Genomic DNA, 20,327 nt, shown 5'->3' with positions numbered 1-20,327 from the left:
AAATACCCCTGCTTCTATAAATGTAAACCAAAGCTTAACAATAGCAAATGATACCCATTTGTCTTCCCAGTGCACAATATAAACAGTGTGTGCCATTAAGTACTGACTAACATTTTTCTCAGGCATGTCTGCAGGTTGGAATAGCCAGGGGTCTTTAGTCATACTGACAGCTTCAGAGGGAAAGAAACTTGCTACTGCCACATGTGCAGGCTAACAAACAGACCTGACTTCCCTTGCAGCTCTAGCCCCTCTATTCTTCCCAGTTGCTATGAATTAATTTACTTTTAAATTCTAAGTAAGTTTCTTCTAAACTGTTATGGCCAAGGGCAGTTATTGTTGCAGTCTGTGTTCCTTCAGTTACCAGCACGCATTGATTTAAAGAAATCAGAGTTTTGTGACTGACTGTGGCTCTTTGACCATACAGCAGAGCTCGAAGATGTTTCTGGCTAAATGGATTCAACCACAACAACGAAAGGTGAGCGCTAACTTTTGTCTGTGCTTTGAAAGTCTGTAGGTTATAATTAATTGTCGCTTTCTGTATATACTGTGATTTCACAATGGCTGCAAAGCAAGTATTTCCTTTCAGCAGGCAGTGCCAACCAACCCATAGCTCGCTTTCCTCTGGAGTGGGAAGGAGGGCAAAGCTGGGTACCTAACATACATAGGAATAGGCAGAAGGGCTAACCTTTTCTGAAATCAGTACCAACCCATCAATCCCCCAGCCCCTCCCTTCCTTTTTTTTTTTGCTTTTGCCAGCAAGAGGTCAGCTAATCCTGTCTCACAAACAACTGGGAGCAGGACTCAGCGCAGTACAAGAAAGCCCTGTGTGAGTTAGACCCTAATCAGTTGCCTGTTACAGGGTCTGGCATGCTGTTTCTAGGTGATGCACAGCTGAAAGACATGCTTGTCTGCAGTGAGACCAGCCCAACTGTCTGTAAAGGTTTTTGCTGTATTTATGTATGAAGTATAATACATAAAAAGGAATTGTTTGACCTAAACTACTTTGGGAAAGGTCTTGCCGTGTATAAGCCTGATCATGCCTTCACATTTTTGGCTGGCTTACTTTATTCTTGAGTGTTTGAGGAATGATTGATTGTTCTGGAAGCAAACTAAAAAGATAGATTGGAAGTTGTGAGCTCTCCAGGTCTAAAGAGCATTATGAGAGTAGGCATGTTTTAAGAGTACACATTGGAGTGCTTTAGCAGCTAAGTACAGGCAGCTGCTCTTTGGACAACTTTGTTTTCATAGTTCACACAGCTCTCATGTAGGAGAGGCTGATTTATATGCCGTCTCCACACGTGTTTCCATACATGTGGTCAGAAGGGGGAGAAAGAACCTGCCTAATGCAGTAAAGATGCTAGCTTAATTCACTGAAAAAGACTGTAATTCAAGCAAGTGTTTATCCCAAGAGAATATAATTCAGGAAAAACACAAATGTATCTTAAACAATGGCTGCAATCTACAAACTTTGAGAAATTAAACTGCTGCCTTCCCTCATTTTTTTACAGGTGTGTTTGCATCCTCTTGGCTGGTTTGTGTACCACATAAATAATGAACAGATTAGTCTAATTCAAATGGTGACTACAGTGCTGTTTTGATTCAGTTAGTCACAAAAGCATAAAACTTTTCAGCACACGTTTTTTGGCAAGGTAATCATCAGTTTTTACTTCCAAAGTACTGTCATGATCTATTGCATTTTCTGGTACATGACGAAGTCCAGTGACCAACTGGAATCTAAGGGGGTCTACGTGAAGCTTGTATGTCTGTCTTATTATTCTACACAGTGACCTGTTCGTTACCCTGTAACTGAATGACCAAATAGCTCACAAAAACAAGTATTATAGGAATAGCTTTATTATCTTTAAACAATCTCATTATATTACAATTTATCCACCAATATGCAAAATTAGAAGTATTAAACTATTTCCATAAAATATTCAGGAATGAAGCATGTGTGTATATACATACACCTTTTTAAAATAGTGTTATTTAAACAATGACTAAGTTATTAAATCACTGTATGAAATGTTGATAATGGATGGGCTTGTTTCACAGTCAGAAAAGGACAATGCAGATCCCAGGCTTCTGTATTTTCAGTACACAAGAGACACGGCTTTTAGAGATAACTTTTAACAAAACAGAACTCACGAAAAAAACATTGCAGTTACTACATTCTTATTTACTGTGCATTTGGTCATATCAAGTATGCATAGAAGTTATTAACTATAAAGCATATGTATCTGCTCCAAACGATGATCAGATTTTATTCCAGTTCTTGTCTCCAATGCCCGCCATGTTCAGGAATCCCCAGACAAAATTCATGTCTGTAAGTACATGGAAAAGGGAAAAAAAGTAACTCGCATAGTTGAAAACCAAGTAAACTTTTGGTTTTTGAAATAAAACTGCCATAGTCAGATTTGGTTTATAAAGTAATCTAGCTGTGCCCAGAGCCAGTGATTTCTTGTCTACTACAAACTGTAAAACATCTGAAAAGTAAGACACTTAGAAAGCTCGTTTGTCTTGATGCGTTTAGCATCATAAGTGTATTGTGGTGGCATCATTAACAATGTAATCGGCGCCTGTGGGTCCATACTCTTTGATCAACTGGGAAAAAAAAAAAAAATCTCACTTTGCTTAGCAAAAACATGTTTGAAAGGTCATGTTTCTAAATATCCCTGGTTTTATCTGTTCAAAGATGATAAGCATAAAATGAGCTGGGGCTTAACTGAGCATGTACTGTGTAGTGGTGGCAGATCAGAAGTAAGTGAGACCCAACAAGGCTATACTATACTTAGTACCTGCACCTCTATGTTACGTTGAGCGTATAGATTTTTGGTAGATTTTAAGGAGACTAAGCTGCATTTCTTAAATTTTTTAACTGTGTGTTACTGGCTTCCAGCTAACAACCAGACAATGCACAGTCATATATACATTGAAAGTCCTGAAAATTTGATGGTGGATAAAATAAAGTTTCTGTATACAGACAGTTTTAAAAATAAATTAATGTTGTAGTTCATGTTTTGTTCTCCAAACCACACAAAGGCACTAGTTTACATTAAGGACTAACGTCCTGCAAAACTTCAGTCAAATAAAGGAAGCTATTTTAAGGTTAAAGTGGTGCTAAAACCCAGCTGTCACTAGTAACTTAAACCAGCCACACTGGCTTTTTCAGATTTAGTGGGGGAAAACATTTTGCCTCAGGATGTACATGTCGGGGGGAGCGCATGTGTGTGGGGAAAGGCCCAGCCTTGAGCAAGTTTTTACAGCTGAGTTATAAACCTGGTTTATAACAGAAACTGGCAGACCCTAAAATATGATGTAGTAGGTATTGATACACATTTTGTGTGTGTGGCAAAAATGTCTGTGTGCATGCAATTTTTCCTTATTCTCTGATTTTTGGTTATTGTAAAGAAAAAGGATTTTGATTGAGCTATAGTCCAAGGCTGTTCCTTTTCACTTTATTCATTTGCTAGAACACTTTCCTTCCAGCACTAGTATCTGGCTAGGGAGCAGGAATGTTGTCAAGATTAGAAGACCTGTTGGGCTTAACTTTGTTATCATCTCCTACCTCTTCAAATATTACATGCATCTCTACTTGATGTAGGTTACTGCAGAGAAAGCATTACTTTCAAAACGGTAAGGTATTGCTATACTCACCACAAATAATTAATTAAAACCTTTCCTCAAGGCTTTATTTTTCACCATGGTGAATTTGCTAATGAATACTTGGGCAAAATTTTTATCAACTACATATTGGTATGTTTTTGTTATAGTTGGAAGGTGTTCGGTAGCCACAGTTTGCAATGCTGGCACTATCGCGGTGCTGGGAGTGAGGTGATAAGATGTCTTTGTGATGTACTCCACCAGGCGGTTGTACTGTTGTTCTGATAGTCTCTCTCTAGCTCCATCTGCCTGAAATCAGATAAGATAAAATAATTACTGAGTAATTGACAGTAACTGAACTTAGTAGTAAGGACAATAACTTCCACATTTCTTTCTGTAGTTAAAAATCTTCCTCCCTGGGATCTTCCTTAACAATAGTTTAATGGATGTTTTAATCAACAGTGTTCTCCTATAGTTTAGTGCTTGGTGGCTTTGTCCTCTCCTTTGCTGTTTTGGACACTTCTGAGAAGCTCTAACTCTGCCATAGAAAATGTAAGCAGTATCTTTAGAGACTTCAGGGATGAACACCTTGGTCAAGAGTAGATCTTTACAACAGATCAACTCTGTAGACAGGAAAATATCTGAACCCCTTTTAGAAAAATGCCAGTAGCTCTTGGCAGTGCTTATCAGATAGCAATTCTAATTAGCAAAAACATTGTCTCACGACGTACAATTAAAGACAGCCCATAGCTACACCTGGGCAGTTAAGTTTAAGAAGTCTTTAACTTACTTGATGTAAAATAAAGACTAGAAGCTACCTTCTATGATGGGATAAATCCGTCTGTTTCTGGTAACCAAAAAGCCATTCTGGGTCAGAGGACCCACACAATTACATTTTTTTAAACAAAAGGGTTTTACTACTAAAGATGGTTTTGGCGTGTCATTTCTGGAGAAGAACTAAAGGTGTCTATGCAAACTGCCTTTTCCACCACCATGAGTTGGAAGGACTCCTCTGAAGAAATCCCTTTTTACAGGCTGAAATATGTAGAGGTTCAAGGCTCTAGCAAGGGGGATGCAAGTAACCTACTCTAGTGGAAAAAATTACAGTAAAGCAAATACTGTCAACAGAAAGGTGGCATCTACTATATGGTTCCAACCAGATAAAGTGTTAGATGAAGAGCCATGGGCAAGCCTGGCTTTGGAAGATCAATCTGCTGTGCCCTTTTTTTGAAGAAGAAATTGAAGATGACTATGACTAGCTTGAGAAGGGAAAGCATGCAAGCAGGCATCAAACTAGTTGCATGGTTTCAAAAAAATGTATTATTTCACAAATACCACCATGGATGCTACAGTGGTATCACTAGCGAAGTCATTCAGAATAGAAGTTATTTCCAAAGTATGACAATGAACAAAAAGGCAGAACCTATCCTAGGGCTAGGCTTTGATGCTTCCTTATTTACACTTGGAGAACTGCTGACCAGTTTCAGTTTTGTAGGGTTTAAGACATCTTTGTTGGATGTCATGCTAAGGATTCAAAGACTGCTATCTTCTGACTATCTTTCAGGGAGTTTTACACATGCCTCACTGGATGTGATGGTATTTTCAACCAGTGCCATTGTATTCAGTTTAACATCCACAATCAACATCTTGCCACATCTCTGGACTGCAAGGCTCATTTTATACAAACCATTGCCTATTTGAAGAAAGAATTAATATGATTTATAGATAGTGACAGATGTCACGTCCAAATCAAAACAGTCCCCTCTATTTTTTTTACTATGCCTTTGGAGATGGATTTGCTGATCAGCAAGCAGAAACACTCCTGTTTTCAATCATCACCACAAAAATGCTAAAGGAAGCAGGCTCATGAGCAAGCTCAGAAGCTGAAGGTTGGAGCCTATGCCTAGAAACAGCGGAAATGATGAAATGGGCAGAGGAGAGTGTGGTTTCCATGAATGACCTTGAAGTGAAGGAAAAAGAAGGCAGACTGCTGCAGCAGACTCACGGCTAACAGTGGAGAATGGTGTCTGAACCACATCTTCAGTCTGGTGGCACCCAAAAAGTATCTCAGCAGTCAGTCTGTTTTACCAGTTGAAAGGAGAGAAATACACTGAAGTACCACCGCCTATGTAAACTAGATTTTAAGTTATGAGGTAAATCTTGCATGGAGGTAGCTCCACATTTTTTCCTGGTTTCTACTTCAAGGGAGGTAAGCCCAGGGGAAGCTGGGTTACAGTTCTGCCTCCACACTGACCAAAAGACCCAAGTTATCAAAGGAGATGGAAAGGGTGCTGGCATCCCACTCACCTACTCTTGTGAACTGTTCTTCATTCAGTTGCAGGCTAAATCCCACAGGTACAGCATAATTACTCAGGAGGAAATATTAACTGCACTTGGATGGTCTTCCAAAGTAACTGGGACCCTACTTGCTTCCAGATTACTTCATCTGCAACCGTCTGCTTCTCCAGCCAGTTTCAGTTTAGCTTATATTGTCAGGACAACAACAGAAAGTTGGAATTGCTGTTATTCTACATTTTTTCCTAAATGGGACCTAACATAGTCACTAAGTGCCTTAACCCACTACTTTGAACAACTATAATGTTAACAGCCAGACCATTCAATGAATCAAAACTTAGTCAAGGGCTGCTTAATGCACCTGCTAGAGGAATCTTAAAGATATCGTGTCCTTTCATGCTAGAAGGCTGTACTTTTGGATTAAGAACTCCAGAATTTTTTCTAAAATTCCTCCCATTACAGCTTATAAAGAAGCAGCCTTCAGCAGTCCTAACTCTATGGTGGCTAAAGCACCTTTGTTGTGCAGTCCAGATGTGTGTGTAGCACTGATGGGCTACTTTGTGCACACTGACTAAGGAGATCCAGTTCTCTAGGGTTTTTTTCGCTGCTTTGAAAAATCCAGAGACTGGTTTTCAGCTCCAGAGATGATAACATATAGCACTATCAAGAAAACCTGCTGCAGATCATTACAAAGAAATTCCGGAATATTTGAAATTCCAGGACCCTTCAATTTTTTGCTGCTGTCTTGATGTTATGAGCTATACCAGGAGCAGCTGGAAGAGCAGGCCTTTTGAGTTTGATGTCTGTCTGGAAGCAAGCGCTGTCTCAATTACTTTGGAAGACAATCCAAGTACAATTAATCCTTCCCTTTCAATAACGATGTTGTCAGTGTCAGTTTGCAAGAATCCATCCAGGGTATTCCTAGTCAGGTGGATTAAGTTATATACTGTGGAGGTGAACAAGCCATCAGGCAAACCTATTGCTGAAGGAGTCAAAATATGCTTTATAACATCTCTGGTGATTACAGCTGTAGAATAACTCATGTTTTGTTTCCTAATAGTTCCAAGAAGCTGAGGAGAGGGAAGGGGAGAAACTGTTTTGGGCAGAGCCAAACCAAAACTTTTGGCAATTATTTTTGTGAGCAATAAGACAAAAAAGTGGATTTTTATAAAATTGAAATGAAATGTTTCAATTATTTGTTGTATTATTTCTAGGATCTTTGACTAAATTTATCAGAAAAATAGACATAATTTACATTTGGTAACATACCTCTATTTTGCTAAGCTCACCATAATATTTTGGTTGACCTGACCGGGCATTTTCTGACTAAAAATTCTGGCCATCTTTACTAATGTCATCATGTACAGATGTGTCTGCACTTCAGTTGAGGACATCTCCAGTGCAACAAGATGGCCTACCATTAATACTTAGGAGTCATGTCTGTGTAGGTGTAGGTCTGCAGCTCTGAGGCTGCTCACCTGCAAGTCACAGCTTGCTGCTCCTAAGGTTCCTTTTCCTAATTACATTCAAAGAGTTTTTAGAAACTCTTGTCGGGGAGCTGAAGGGGCAGCCCTAGCTCCCACCAGCACCAGTGCTGCACACAACACCCCAAGCACCACAGAACTGTCATGGTCAGCTGCAGGAAGGATATTACTAGGTACGAAATTACTCTAGGTAATTACAAAAACTTTATGGAATCTTTTGGAATCTTTTATTGTGTAGTTGCCTCAGCATAAAAAAAATTTAAGCTTTCTTATTCTTGTCTGCCTTACTTTCAACTGCTCCTCCTTATAGCACGTTTCTTTAAATTTTTACACAAATGTCAGCACCAGCATCTGCATTCTGAAGGAATAATTTGCCAGGTCTGTTTTGTACAGCATCACTCAGCTTTTGCTGTCTTGCAGTCACTGACTTTGCTCCATCTGGGCCACAGGCACTCTTCACCACTTTTATCATGCCATACATTTTCACTGCATTCTCAAGAGCCTGTGTCAGCAAAAGAGATTGTGTACTGAGGCTGGGTGGCTCAAGGCTTACAGCTACTGGCATTGCTAGGAGTCAGACTCCCATATTTCTATCCGGAACTTCAGAAAAAACCATGTATTTGGTCCACTACCTCCAAAGCAGGTCACATTCACTGCGTGTACAAAACGCATGTGTATGTGGGGATGCTGGACTCTGCACATGCCATGTAGGGTTGCGCTCTGCATGTACAGGAGCCGCTTGCCCAGAAGTCCTATATGTTCCCAGCTGCAGCAGCTGTGGGGACTAGAATTAGGCTCCCTGTCCCTTGTCTTCCCTTCTCCCAGACAGGCATCCCCTCTGCCTCATCCCCTCAACCTTTGGGCAAGCAGCCCTTCCCCCAGAGCAGCAGCCTACTCCTCACCCCTTGGATAACCAGATACAAAACCAAGAGCCATCACACTACAGCCTCATAGAAAAAGACCCGGGCTGGTGTTAAAGTTAGGGTTAGGATGGGTTAAGTGCATCAAATGCCTTAGGGAGAACAAATTATCTTCCTCTTCCCTCCAGGACAGTAGCTCTGGACTGAGCAGGATACTCTGGATTCAGTCTGATGCATGCCTCCAGCAACCGCTCAGCACTCAGGGATAAAAAAGCTGAGCTTTGCCCACTTGCATCAAAATTTAAGTAATGCCTCATGTAGCTCTGTGGTGAGAGAAGGCAACTTCAGTCAACAGCACTCTGTGAGACTGAGGTTAGTGGAAAGACAATAAATGTAAATAGAGAATTCAGCCCTAAAAAAAGCTTTCACAAAAAAATCCAAGCACTGTCATGTCACAGATGAAGTCCTTGCTGTGCTGGAATCGATGGCAAAACTCTTCAGTGACTTCAGCAAAGTTACAATTTTACTGAAGGTGCTGAAGCCTCCCCTGCTTTTTGGCACAACTCTTACTTCATGGGGCTTTACATGTTCTTTTCTTCTACTTGAAACAGAGAAGTTTCTGGTATAGCAGTCTTTGAACTACCTGACACACTTTTATAAAAACAACTGGGACATGTGTGTTTTTGAAATGATCTCTCATATGATTCCACTTGAGAATTTAATACAATAAACATTGTTTCCCGAAAGTGTAAAAATATAACATTCTTCTACCATTAAAAGAAGATAATTAATTCAAAACCTCAGTATTCAAATGGCTTAGGGATCTTTCAGTATGAAGATGAAGGATTTATGCTCTTACTGGCAAACACGTTGTGCATCCAATCTCAGCACAAGAACTGATCCATTTTAAAGTTAGCATTTGCATAAGGAAGATCTAAGGAAGTGAATACAGCTAGCAGCCAAGCAAGACCACTGCATTGGAAGTAGCAAGATAAGAAACATGCTGATAGGAGCATGCATCAGCACCACTGAACTGCTAAAACAGAATTCACAGAAGAATAAAAGGAACTGTTCTCGCTGTGACTTTGTAGGCACAGGCAGCAATGCTGACTTGCCAAACAGTAAACACCTCATGCACATGTAGCCATGAGAATCTCTTCAGAAAAGAGGTGGTGTTTACTAAGAACCGAGACTTCCTCTAGTTTTTCCCTCAGAAAATTGCTGTCACAGATATGAAATGTCACGATCAATAAGAGGACAGAAGGGAGGAGACACATCCCTTTCATTCAAAGGGCAACATAGTCAGCTATGAGGTGCATGAAAACAGCAGGTCTCCTGGTTTGGCACTTAGACCTCTGGCCTCCCCACCCAAAGGTGAGAATGCCTGTTGCCAAAAGCATCATCATCAGTGTAACTTTATCTTTGAATGAAAATCGTATTCAGGTCTTTACCTCCAAATCAGAGGGCAGTCTCTGTTGTTTTAGCTGCACCTTCAGCAGGTCTTTTTGCTGATCATCTTCCAGACAATCGATTTCAGTCACAGGGAATGCCTGCTGCTGCGTGTCTTCACTGATGCTGACCACAAAGAGCACTTCTGAGGTGAGCAGCAAGCAGCCTTCATGCTGCTGGCCTGATCCACTCACAATCATGACATCTAAGGCCATATGGACCTCTGGCCTTCCTAGAGATTGCAGCATTTTCCTGCGTTATCAAGGGGGAAAGAAAAAAAAAACCCAAACCAAAAGAAGTAGTCAGTGTTATGCATTGGATCCTCCAGGACTTCTTTTGTAAAACACTAATGCTTTTACTTAAGCCTGTAGCTATCACCTACAAATATAAAATAAGCCAGGGAGTATATTCCAAATCTCCACTACTGAAAGATGTAAGACTTAAGATTTAGAGAATAAATGTAAAACTGTTACTTATCAAAACTCCTTAATCATTCACTGCAAGATTGGCCTAATAACCGTGCTAGGTCAGCCTATTTCCCATCCTAATAGAAAAATTACCCTGAGAAGTGGCTTACAAATTTGGTGCAGAAAATAAAGCTATCTTCACTAACAGCTGTTTCTGGAGATGTGCAGTATTTTTCTTGGGCTCGGTGCAATGATAAATAAGTAAGAACTCACTGAATGCCATTAAATAAAGATCAGCTCTGTAGTTCCAAAGCTGGAAGGAGATCAGCAGCCCATCATTTGCAGACGGGGTTTCTATGCACTACCTTTGTGTTTAATGTTCCTAAACAAACTGCCGTAACTCAGCCTTTCCTAGGGAAGCAGCCGTTAACTTGACCACAGGCCAGAACCTATTAATAAACAATGTGGATGTAAAAATGAGCAAGTGTCTAAATAATTTTACCAGACATATTTGACGTGGCTATTTGGAGCCTGCTCAACATGTTGATCATTTGGATGAGAGCGCTGCTTGGGAAGCTGAGAAAGTCCAGCTCCATGCAAAATACCTGTGGTAAGAGAATTTAAGTTTTTTAGTAGTTGTTTTCTACAAAACAGTTACATGCTGCAGTGATGTCATCTGTTTAGAGCAGTTCATAAAACAGTGCAGATCCAAAATGATGTCACATCTTTGGAAGCTGTAGTCAAGATAATTCATTAAATATTACAATGCAAGAGTTGTGCACTTAACCCCAGTGATCTTGCATTAGCAAGAAACAAAAAAACCCCACTGCGTGTTCTAAAAATCAGCCATACACTTGCAATCAAGAGAAACATAATGCTCCTGAGAGCCATCATTTCAGAGTAGGATTGGACACATCACTTAGGATTTATGTAGAAAAAATCAAGACCATTGTTAACTTTCTTGCTTAATATTAAAATACTTCCATGTACGTGTCACAATCGGTACAAATTAGAAGGCAAGTTTTCCTAGATACTGTATTCAAACGTTCAGTTACTTAATCCAGCTGTTAAACACAGATCCATATACATTTATGAGATCTCCCGGGGCATCTGGTTTATTGTGAATTCTTCTTAGTGCCAGCACAGAATGGAGACTACAAGAAGCAGTTAAACAGGTTTCTAAATAGACTATCCAAAGCTGAAGATGATACAGTATGTATGCTTTCAGATGGCTTGTAAACCTTTAAAGATGAGGTACGGTCACCAGAAAGAATGAGTGGGTTGCAAAAAAATTCACAATTTAAGTAGTTTTAAAAATTCTTACAAGACAGGAAATAGGTTACGCAGCAAGCACTAGTGTTATACGGTTTAGTGCAAAGTTACTCTTTAAATAAACAAAGAAATTGTCTTTTGTCTAATTAAGCATTCCATTGAAGCAAAAGGCATTTTTGCATAAGGGTGTCAATAACTTAGATTCCTTTTTACACAATGGATAATAATTTAAACAAAACATTAGTGCTGAAAAAAAACCTTTAATTTTTAGCACACATGTTGATGGTAATACTTAAAAGCAGCATCCCAGTTGTAACAGTTGGCTTACCGAGGTTCTCAGCATTATGTGAGTGAAAATGTTATTTACAGATGGAGAAAGAGAGAACATGTGTTTATTTCTGTGTGGTCCCCCACCCCTCGGTCCCCCCCAAGAGGCACGGTCCCACTTCCAATCCAGTTGCGGGTAAGAGTTACTTGAACTCTTGTGTGTTTTCCTCTCACGCGCTGTCAGCTATTATTGATACAATTTTTATGTTTTTTCCTGGCTAACTCTTTTTGTCACATGCTCGTGGAAAACACTATGTCTTGTATGCCATATCTGCAATGAAGTGACCCTCTACTGCTACAAGCTTCTTGATAAAGACTGCAGCGGAATTAAATCTAGAAATAATAATGCCATGGGCAGCAAAAACAACACACAGGCAGCCAACAACAAACAAAAGTTTCTGATTTTACCGATACCGGTTTTACACCTACAGGATGCATAATTCAGGAGAAGAGTTATTATTTACACTCATGCAAACAAGATAAAGTTATTTTGAAAGAATTGTAATAATTAAATGTTTCATTATTTCTTTAAATAGATTGCTTCAAGGAATAAGTCCTGAATGTAATGGGAAGCATGGAAACAATATCCTAAACTTAAGCCCTAGGAGAACTGCTTGTATTCTAATCAACACATCACAAAGATAAATATTGCTAGCGCTTAAAGGCTTAAATATTCAAGATTTGTTCGGAGTAATTAGTGAAGGAAAATTATTGACACATTGTCCTTGTACCAACAGGTCTCCCTGCTTTTCTTCCCTGACTCCCCCCCCCTCTTTTAAATATCCGGACCAACAGCTTAGATTTATTGATACTGGAAGCAAAGATATTAGTGTATTTTGATATTTTATTTTTATCTTTTACAGTTTTTGGTCTTCCTGAAGTATTCACATCAATCTGAAAGGATTCACCACCACTGCCACTAAGTGCTCAGTCTAGCTGGAAAACCCACCTCTGGTTGTTAAAAGGTTACCCGTGTATCCAAAACCAGGACCGTCTTCTCACAGCTCTCCAGTTAAAGGGGATGCTCCCACTACATGACTCACTTCTTTCTCCCAGGAACATAACTCTCTCTTTGTGTAGCGATAGCACAACTGTTTCCTTGCCATAACAAAGCAATCTCAAAATAACACTCTAATTGGATATAGTGTTGCTCTAATACTTTTATGTCAAAAACTCTTTTGTAAGCACATATGTTTCTGTAACTAATTCTACTGTATTCCAAGAATTACTTCATGCTTTCTGCATTCTGTGTTTCTGTGGCTGTACAACACTGATCGGTAACACAAGAGAGAAGCACAGCATAATGGCTTTTAAGAAAACCAGCACAACATTTGTAACTATTCAGCGGTGGCATTTCTAAATCTTTCTCTAAGTCACACAGATACTGAGCCGAATAAGTAAGACACAGCAGGTTGTATCTGAAGAGCATTTTAAAATTTAAATGGAGATGTCAGAAACAGAGAAACTCACCGTAACCTGTCTGGGAGACGAGCTCAGCTGCCCCTCCGATGGGCTTTGTGAAGACGCCCATGATTCCTTTCCCCACACCCGAGATGACCCCTCTGGCTTTATGCCCGGCTGAAGCTTGGGCCTCAGATACCCGCTGAAAATTCTGCATCGGCTGATCCACGATCCCAGCAATTGCACCTGAACAAACAAGAGTCCCCAGTAATTAGTGAAGATTAATACCCCAGAATAAAAGGAAATCTTACTACTGGACCTGAATGTTGCTTGGATTACAGACTGTACCCCACCCTTCTTATACAGCTATTTAACATGCGACCAATTAGCTAAACAATACCTTAGCCTCAGTTTAAGTTAAATCTCGACTTCCTTTTTTTTTTTTTTAAATATATTTTACTTCTTTAAACATTCAGATCACTTAACTTGACAGTATGTTTTCATCTTTCAAATACTTTTGCTAAATGCTTTTGCTCAGTTAGTTTATAATTAAGCTCATTCTGTGTAGCATTTCTGAAAATGTTGGGCTTGGAATAAAATCCACCAGTTTGAGAAGACTTGAGCTGCTATGGAAATGAGATTTTCACGTAAGCCTGAGATTGACTTCATGAGAATAAAAACTGCCTGTATTCAATAGATCATTTTTATATCCTCTTCCACTGCCAGAAATGTTCATAAGCTAATGCAACTTCTGATATATTACTAAGATTAGCAGAATTAGACTTTGAGAGTTTTTGTTACTTTTTTGTGAAAACGATCATATTTTACTTTAATGCGCATGGGTCAAACTTTTACAAGTGACACAGTGACCTTCCCAGCTTTTAGTATCAACAGAGAACTCCGACTTAAATCTTCCTAAATGTAAACAGGTATGTGAGGTGGTACATTTCTTTGATCTTGAGTTTACTCTAGCCACTTAACCACAGACATGTCTCTAGTTATTGTAATTTTGATAGATAGGCTATTTGGAAATCACTAAGAGTACAAGGATGGACAAAGTGACATCAGTTAGAAAACGGTCTGCCTGATCCGAGGTCCTTTGCTTAGTGAAAAGCAAGTTTGCAGGCTCCTCGTCTAGCTCTCAGTTTGCACCTTCAGCTGCAAATATCAAGAGAAAACAATAATTTAAGGAGTAGGACCAAGCGTCACTTTGGTAACCAGGCATTTTTACTCCAACCCAGACATCTTTGAAGATTCTGCTTTGTATGTGGAAGCAAATCCAGGCATAATTCCACAGATTCGGACAATCACAGCCAAGGTATTTCGCCCCATGTGTTTACCAGCGTGACACGCACTAGAGTCAGCTAGCTGCTAACCGGTTTTCAGACAGTTTTAGTTACTGTTACTGGATAAACGGAGAAGTTGCTGACTTCGAACAACAAGAACTAATATTGTACTTGTACACTGGTATTCTATCCAAAGAAAAGATGAGGATGAGAAGCAGCACGGTTTTCCCCAGATCCTTGTCCCTGGGATACTATCTATCAGCAATTCAAGAAACTTGCATCCCCCATAAATGCCTTCCTCTCCTCTTAGGCAGATTGCTTCCAACTTCTATATGTGTATCCTTTAGTGATAAATGTATAGCGTTTCCCCAGAAAATGCTGGTCTATTTTTAATGCGATACCCGTTTTTTATTGAGCTCACTCACTGAAGCTGAGCACGCAGCTGAATGTTCACCCTTTGTACCACAAAGGCCATGAAGTTGCCTTAATGCCACGCCATGGAAATGATACAATTTTCAATTCAATTCTGTTTCATTAGTACTTACCAGCTGCTCCTGCTGCTTGACTAAAATAAAACCCCAACACTGCATTACACAATTGGGATTGTTTGTCCAGTCTTTTCTTTTGTACAGTTGTGATGCATTTGAAGGCATAAAACAATACTTGGTGTTCTGCTAAGTTACAGTGTTACGTTACCCTGTGACCTCCTTCACCCTATCTATTGAGGTCATCCACAGCAACTGCACTTTCAGAACAGAAGTTATTGCCTTATTAAATGTAATCCACCTAAGTCCTAGCACTAGTAAATTATTTACTGCAATACACTTGAGCAATGTTATAAGGTAATAATAAATAAGAGACTACTCCAAAGGACCTGTGGTATGCTCCAGGCACTTCTCAGCTGGAATTAGGCCCAGAGGACAAGGAAACAGAATGAAAACTGCTATGACTGTGTTATATAAGATTATTTATATAGTACCCCCAATAATATATAGCTTAATTAGCCAGTTGTTTAGTACTTCCACACTTTGTTATTCTGCCATTTTATGCATGCTCTGAACTTGTCTGTGAAGCCATTGCCCTTTTGTACCTCAAATCCTTTTGCAAGCCCGGTCTTTCTACCTGCAAAAAATACAACCAATGATCTTCTCTTCCCTCTCTGCTCACCCCTTGTAATCCCTTATCTCGAACTGTGACTTACTGACATAACTTATTCACGTGCTGTGGTCATGCTCACAAATCACATAATAAACTATAACTCGACTCCTTTCATTAAGGAGTGGCTGGTCCTATCACCCTTGCATGCTGAAGCCAGATCTGCACAGCTCCTTCCCTGTGTGTGTCATGTGTGGGCAAAGGAAAGAAAAAAATAGGTCAAAGGCTGAGCAACCTCAAAACCCAACAGCAGTGAGATAATGGTGACACACACATGAGGTTCACTGCATATCTGAGCACCAGAAACTGTGTGAGGCAGATGTCCCCTGTGTCCATGTGGCTTCCTTCTTTCTAACATAAAGTTAGTGGTAGGAGCACCATGCTGGATGGACTTACCACAGAAGGTCTCTCCCCCAAGATTTCAGTGGGGTATCAGGGAAGCAGAGCATGGAACCACATGTAGTGGTTCCTCCCTTCCCACTCATTCTCACAGTCTAGACACAGCTATGGTGTCCTACTGCTGTCCCTGTCCCTTCTCTAATGTCCCTTGCCCATTAATTTTTTTTTTATTAAAATGAAACCATCCTCCATTTTTCTTTCCTTCCTTACCCTAGACATTCAATTTTATATGCATGTCCACATATGTATACACAGATTATGTATGTATAAAGAAAACCTCAATAAAATTAAACACTAAAGTAACAAAACAAAAACATATTCTTCCATTACTGGACCAAAGAGGTTCCAGCAACACCGTAACATCTGCTAAACATCAGCTGGGGTGCACTCTGGTTAATACATGTTGCTCAGTAACCATAAAAAAGATACTTTGATAACTACAAAATTCAGATAGTTCAGAGTATATCACTGTATTACTTCAAGAAGAATTTAATTACGGGCAGCAACTGGTTCGTGCACAGACTGACAATGTTTGGTGAATGTAGCATGGCTTACAGAACTTAGCAAAGCTCGGGTTCTTTGTGGCAAACTCTTTCAGACCAAGAAATAATTGGAAAAAATCCCCACCAGGAGAAACTGGCCACGCTTTGCCATGAGGCTGGAAGCTAGCCAAGCTGAAACCGTTTCACTTCCTTTTCCTTTCTCTGTTGTCCTTCAGGATTGCTCTAAGTGTTTCACACCGAAAATACGGCCGAAGCATAGTCTCCTCACAGGAAACATCACGTAAAAATACAGCTAAAAGAAAAGAGCACCCGTTGGTCTGCATTAACATATTTGCAGAATTAGTGTGTGGAATAGTACGCACCTTCAGGATTAGCACTGGATCTTAGTATCTCACTTGTAGATAAGGAAAGATAGGGTGGCCCTGATTCAGTGATAGTTGCACAGCAAGAACAATAGTGACCACCCTTCGTAACAAAAATTTGAGCTTCTGAAATCCAGCCTTTACATTCCCTAGCAGCACAGTTACACCATCAGTCAGTATTATTATCAATTCACTTTCCCCAAAAGCAGGGAGGAGCAACTGAAATGTCGAGCGCTTTTGCCATTGTGAAAAATGGCTTTTCTGATAGTTGTCAGCTTTTTGGTTTTTCAGAAACGCTCAACTTCCTAAAAGGAGCTACTTCAATATGATATTTTTCACTAGGACCAGTAGTTGAAAATCAAGCTGATAGTTTCAACATTCTCTTTTACGTGGCTATAAATTATTATTTTAAGCTTGACCTCTTCATGCAAAATGCAAAAGATAGTTCCTTGGTGGGGAGTGCTGATCATCTAAATATTTTAAATACGATTTTACTGCATTTTTGTCTAATCATATAAAAGAAAACACACACCTGTCATAAGCTTTTGCTTCTTTTTGCACACAAATGTTACTAAAATGACCTAGAAGTCTCCCCCAAATTAGAAAAGAAGACGACAGCTGGCCAAAGATAACAATCAAATCAAACAACACCCTGACAGTGCTTGAGTCATTTAAAACGAGACAGGACAAAGCACTTAAGAATGTACCACAGGGAACAACTTGCACTGAGGAGGAGACAAGACTACATGATTTTGGCCCTGATTCAGCAAAGCTCTTAAGCACATGCTTAAGTGCTTTGCTGAATCAGGGCCACCATGAGCCAGATTTTCAGAAAAATTAGAAATGCAACTCTTCTTTCTGTATAGATACCACAATGTATCAGTGAACTGAGGGCTCTTACATGCCTGTGCCCAGGCATGAAATCTGCATTTGCAATTCTTTAAGCTGCTTGCATGAGTCAGATGGCTTTTACAAACTGTGACTATCCTAGAAATGTTTTTCACACTTCTCAATTTTACAATTAGAAAGTCACAGAAATTATGGCTTCAAAGGGTCTTGCTCTCCACATTCCTGTGCTCACCTGAGCTCTTCATCCCTGTGAGGGAAAATAACATAGCAGCTCTGCTTCGTTTTGTCATGTATGAAGAACGTGGAAGTGTTTTTAGAGTAAGCATGTTCACATTTACTCTGAACATGCTGTTGAAAAAAAGCAGCATAGTGATATCTCCTCTTAACTGTAACTGTTTTTTGGGGGGGAAGCCACAATGTTCTTTAAAATAAATAGTCAGGACAGAAACAGCTTTCTGACGCATTGGTAAAAATTGACATGTAGGTCTATTCATCATTTAGGTCTCAACACAATTTACACAAATGCTGCTGTGTATACAGAAAAACCATGCTTTTTAAAAATCAGGTTTAAATAACAAAATTATGCCTGATAGAAATTCAGTGGAATATTTCTGATTCCTCCCTTAGTGAGAGGTCCCATACTTGTCACGTCTAGCTACACGGTAACCGTAGCTATTTATCTGGGTGCTTTGTTGCCTCCACTGCTAAGAACAGAGGTATTTAGCAGGGAGGAATCTCTAAATAATATCAGCAGGAGTAAGAACAAGACCCTAGCTTGCGGAGGAGCACTGTTTAAATGCTACTATGAAGCTCTCAGTTTCTAGCATGAAGTCTGATTTCTTAGGAAATCAGGGACACTGAAACTCTTTTTTTCGGTTTTGTTTTTAACTCAGGCATACTCCCACGAACAACGGAAGGCTTGTGCGCAGGGAGGTACAGGCACGGCGTATTTGTGCATGCATATTACAAGTTCCCGGCTTTCCTGAACAACAGAAACTTTGCCTTGTTACAGCCAAAGCTACAAAGTTTTGCTCTTTGCTTCAGGCTGTACAGCTGATGCTTTTAGCTCTGAAGGGCTCTGGTGCGTCAGTGAAGGGGACAGCCACCACGTTATCTCGCTGTCTTATTAATAACTGAGCCAAGATCACCAGACCATTTCACCAGCACATATACACCAGGCTGACACAGTGCTTCTAAAAGTATAATCTTTCATTCAGCTACTCAACCTGACTGCCCTTAGCCCAATAAAACAAGAAGGAAAAATAAAACCTTCTCCGAACTGCCTTTGATTTGCAACACCAGTAACAGCTTACTATTGGGATAGTAGCTACTAATATATGAAATTTCTCCTTTTGCACATTTCTCCCAGGACACTCGCTTGCTGGTTTACAGGCATTATCAAATGACAGTGCTTCACATCATCTAATGTTATTGCTTAAAATAATTTCCAGTAACTTAACCCAAACTTGTAACATTTTTACCACTTCCTCTTTGGGGCTTTCAGGGTTGCGGTTGCAAATTTAGGAGTTGTGTACACTACTGAAGATTAGGAAAGAGGACAAATCCTTTCAAGCTTCAGCTCTGCTAACCTTTTGCACTGGACTGCTTTTGGTCACTTTGATCTCTAAGGGATTCATACTCTTTAATATGTACTGAGGAACTCTGCCAAACAATACAGTTCTGCATTCCTTTGCTGTGTGACAAGTAGAAGTAACCTAGAAAATCCAGCCCCTTACTGCAAAACTTCTCACAGAGATTTTTTTCCAGTGTGGGTTAGTTTTCAAATTTTGAGGTACTATTTTGAAATGGCCAGAGTAATCTTCACTTCTAACCAAACCACTTGGCTGCTTGATGAATACAATTACACTGAATCAGGATGATCTGGGTCTCTTTGTAAAAGCAGAATTCCTCATCAAAGCTTACTTAACATCTGCACTAAGTTCAAGCGGTTTTCAGACAAAACCAAGAATCCCCGATATCTACAGTGCAGCAAAACCAAGCAGGTTCGGAAGGCATTCCTATAACTTATTGGAAAGTAAATATCAGCGTGATGACGTCTTTGTGCTGACTTGGTTACAAGACACCCTGCCCAACGCAGAATTATTCCTTTCTTCTCAGATACATCATGTACCAATGAAAATATTATTTCACGAAGAGAGTGCAAGCTCGTTCTATATCCGCAATTATTTTATCAGCAAGAAACGTATACATAAGTCACTAAACCTTGATAAAAAGAAACCGTATCTCATATAGGTACTGTGAGGCTATCTCACAAGAAAACACCGAAACAGACAGAATTTGCAGTTACATCTCAGATGTAGAAAAGGCTGGTGAGCAGATCAGAAAACAGTATTATCACTCAACTTGATATTTAATAGTACGTTACCTAGAAGGCTAATGCCTAAACGAGAGAGCCCCTGCCTCAGTCCTTCTCCCAGGCTCTCTGGAAGCTGCCTTCTCCATTCTTCTTGTCTGTTGTAATGCTCCTCATCCAGTGACAGCCTATCCATATTCCGAGCAAGACTCGTTGCCAGATTGGTAATTGACGTCAGTGTACCTAAATACATGGAGATACACATTTGGGTCTGGATCAAAATGCTTTAATTTAAAACACGGAGACGTTCTACGCCTCACTGCAATACCGAGCTTACCAGCAGAACAGCAAATCGATCGAA

The 20,327-nt window shown here is 39.9% G+C and overlaps 1 protein-coding gene across 4 annotated transcripts in view; it reads right to left on the bottom strand.

Annotated features, from left to right (window-relative positions):
* Nucleotides 1-1,836: 1,836 nt before the first annotated feature.
* VPS13B (vacuolar protein sorting 13 homolog B) overlaps nt 1,837-20,327 on the bottom strand; it is a 486,539-nt gene continuing 468,048 nt past the window's right edge. For all 4 annotated transcript variants that reach the window (XM_069779759.1, XM_069779758.1, XM_069779762.1 and 1 more), the window contains exons 58-63: nt 20,039-20,209; nt 13,168-13,344; nt 10,601-10,703; nt 9,694-9,943; nt 3,658-3,912; nt 1,837-2,324 (exon numbers count right to left, since the gene is read on the bottom strand). In XM_069779759.1, the coding sequence (XP_069635860.1) occupies nt 3,667-3,912; nt 9,694-9,943; nt 10,601-10,703; nt 13,168-13,344; nt 20,039-20,209 (947 nt within the window). In that variant the 3' untranslated portion in view covers nt 1,837-2,324; nt 3,658-3,666. The remainder of the gene's footprint in view (nt 2,325-3,657; nt 3,913-9,693; nt 9,944-10,600; nt 10,704-13,167; nt 13,345-20,038; nt 20,210-20,327) is intronic.

The sequence above is a fragment of the Haliaeetus albicilla genome, chromosome 3 (genome assembly GCF_947461875.1).
Source record: "Haliaeetus albicilla chromosome 3, bHalAlb1.1, whole genome shotgun sequence".
Classification (NCBI taxonomy): Eukaryota; Metazoa; Chordata; class Aves; order Accipitriformes; family Accipitridae; genus Haliaeetus; species Haliaeetus albicilla.
The sequence above is the reverse complement of the archived record's forward strand: the minus strand, read 5'-3'. Positions and strand labels throughout refer to the sequence as shown.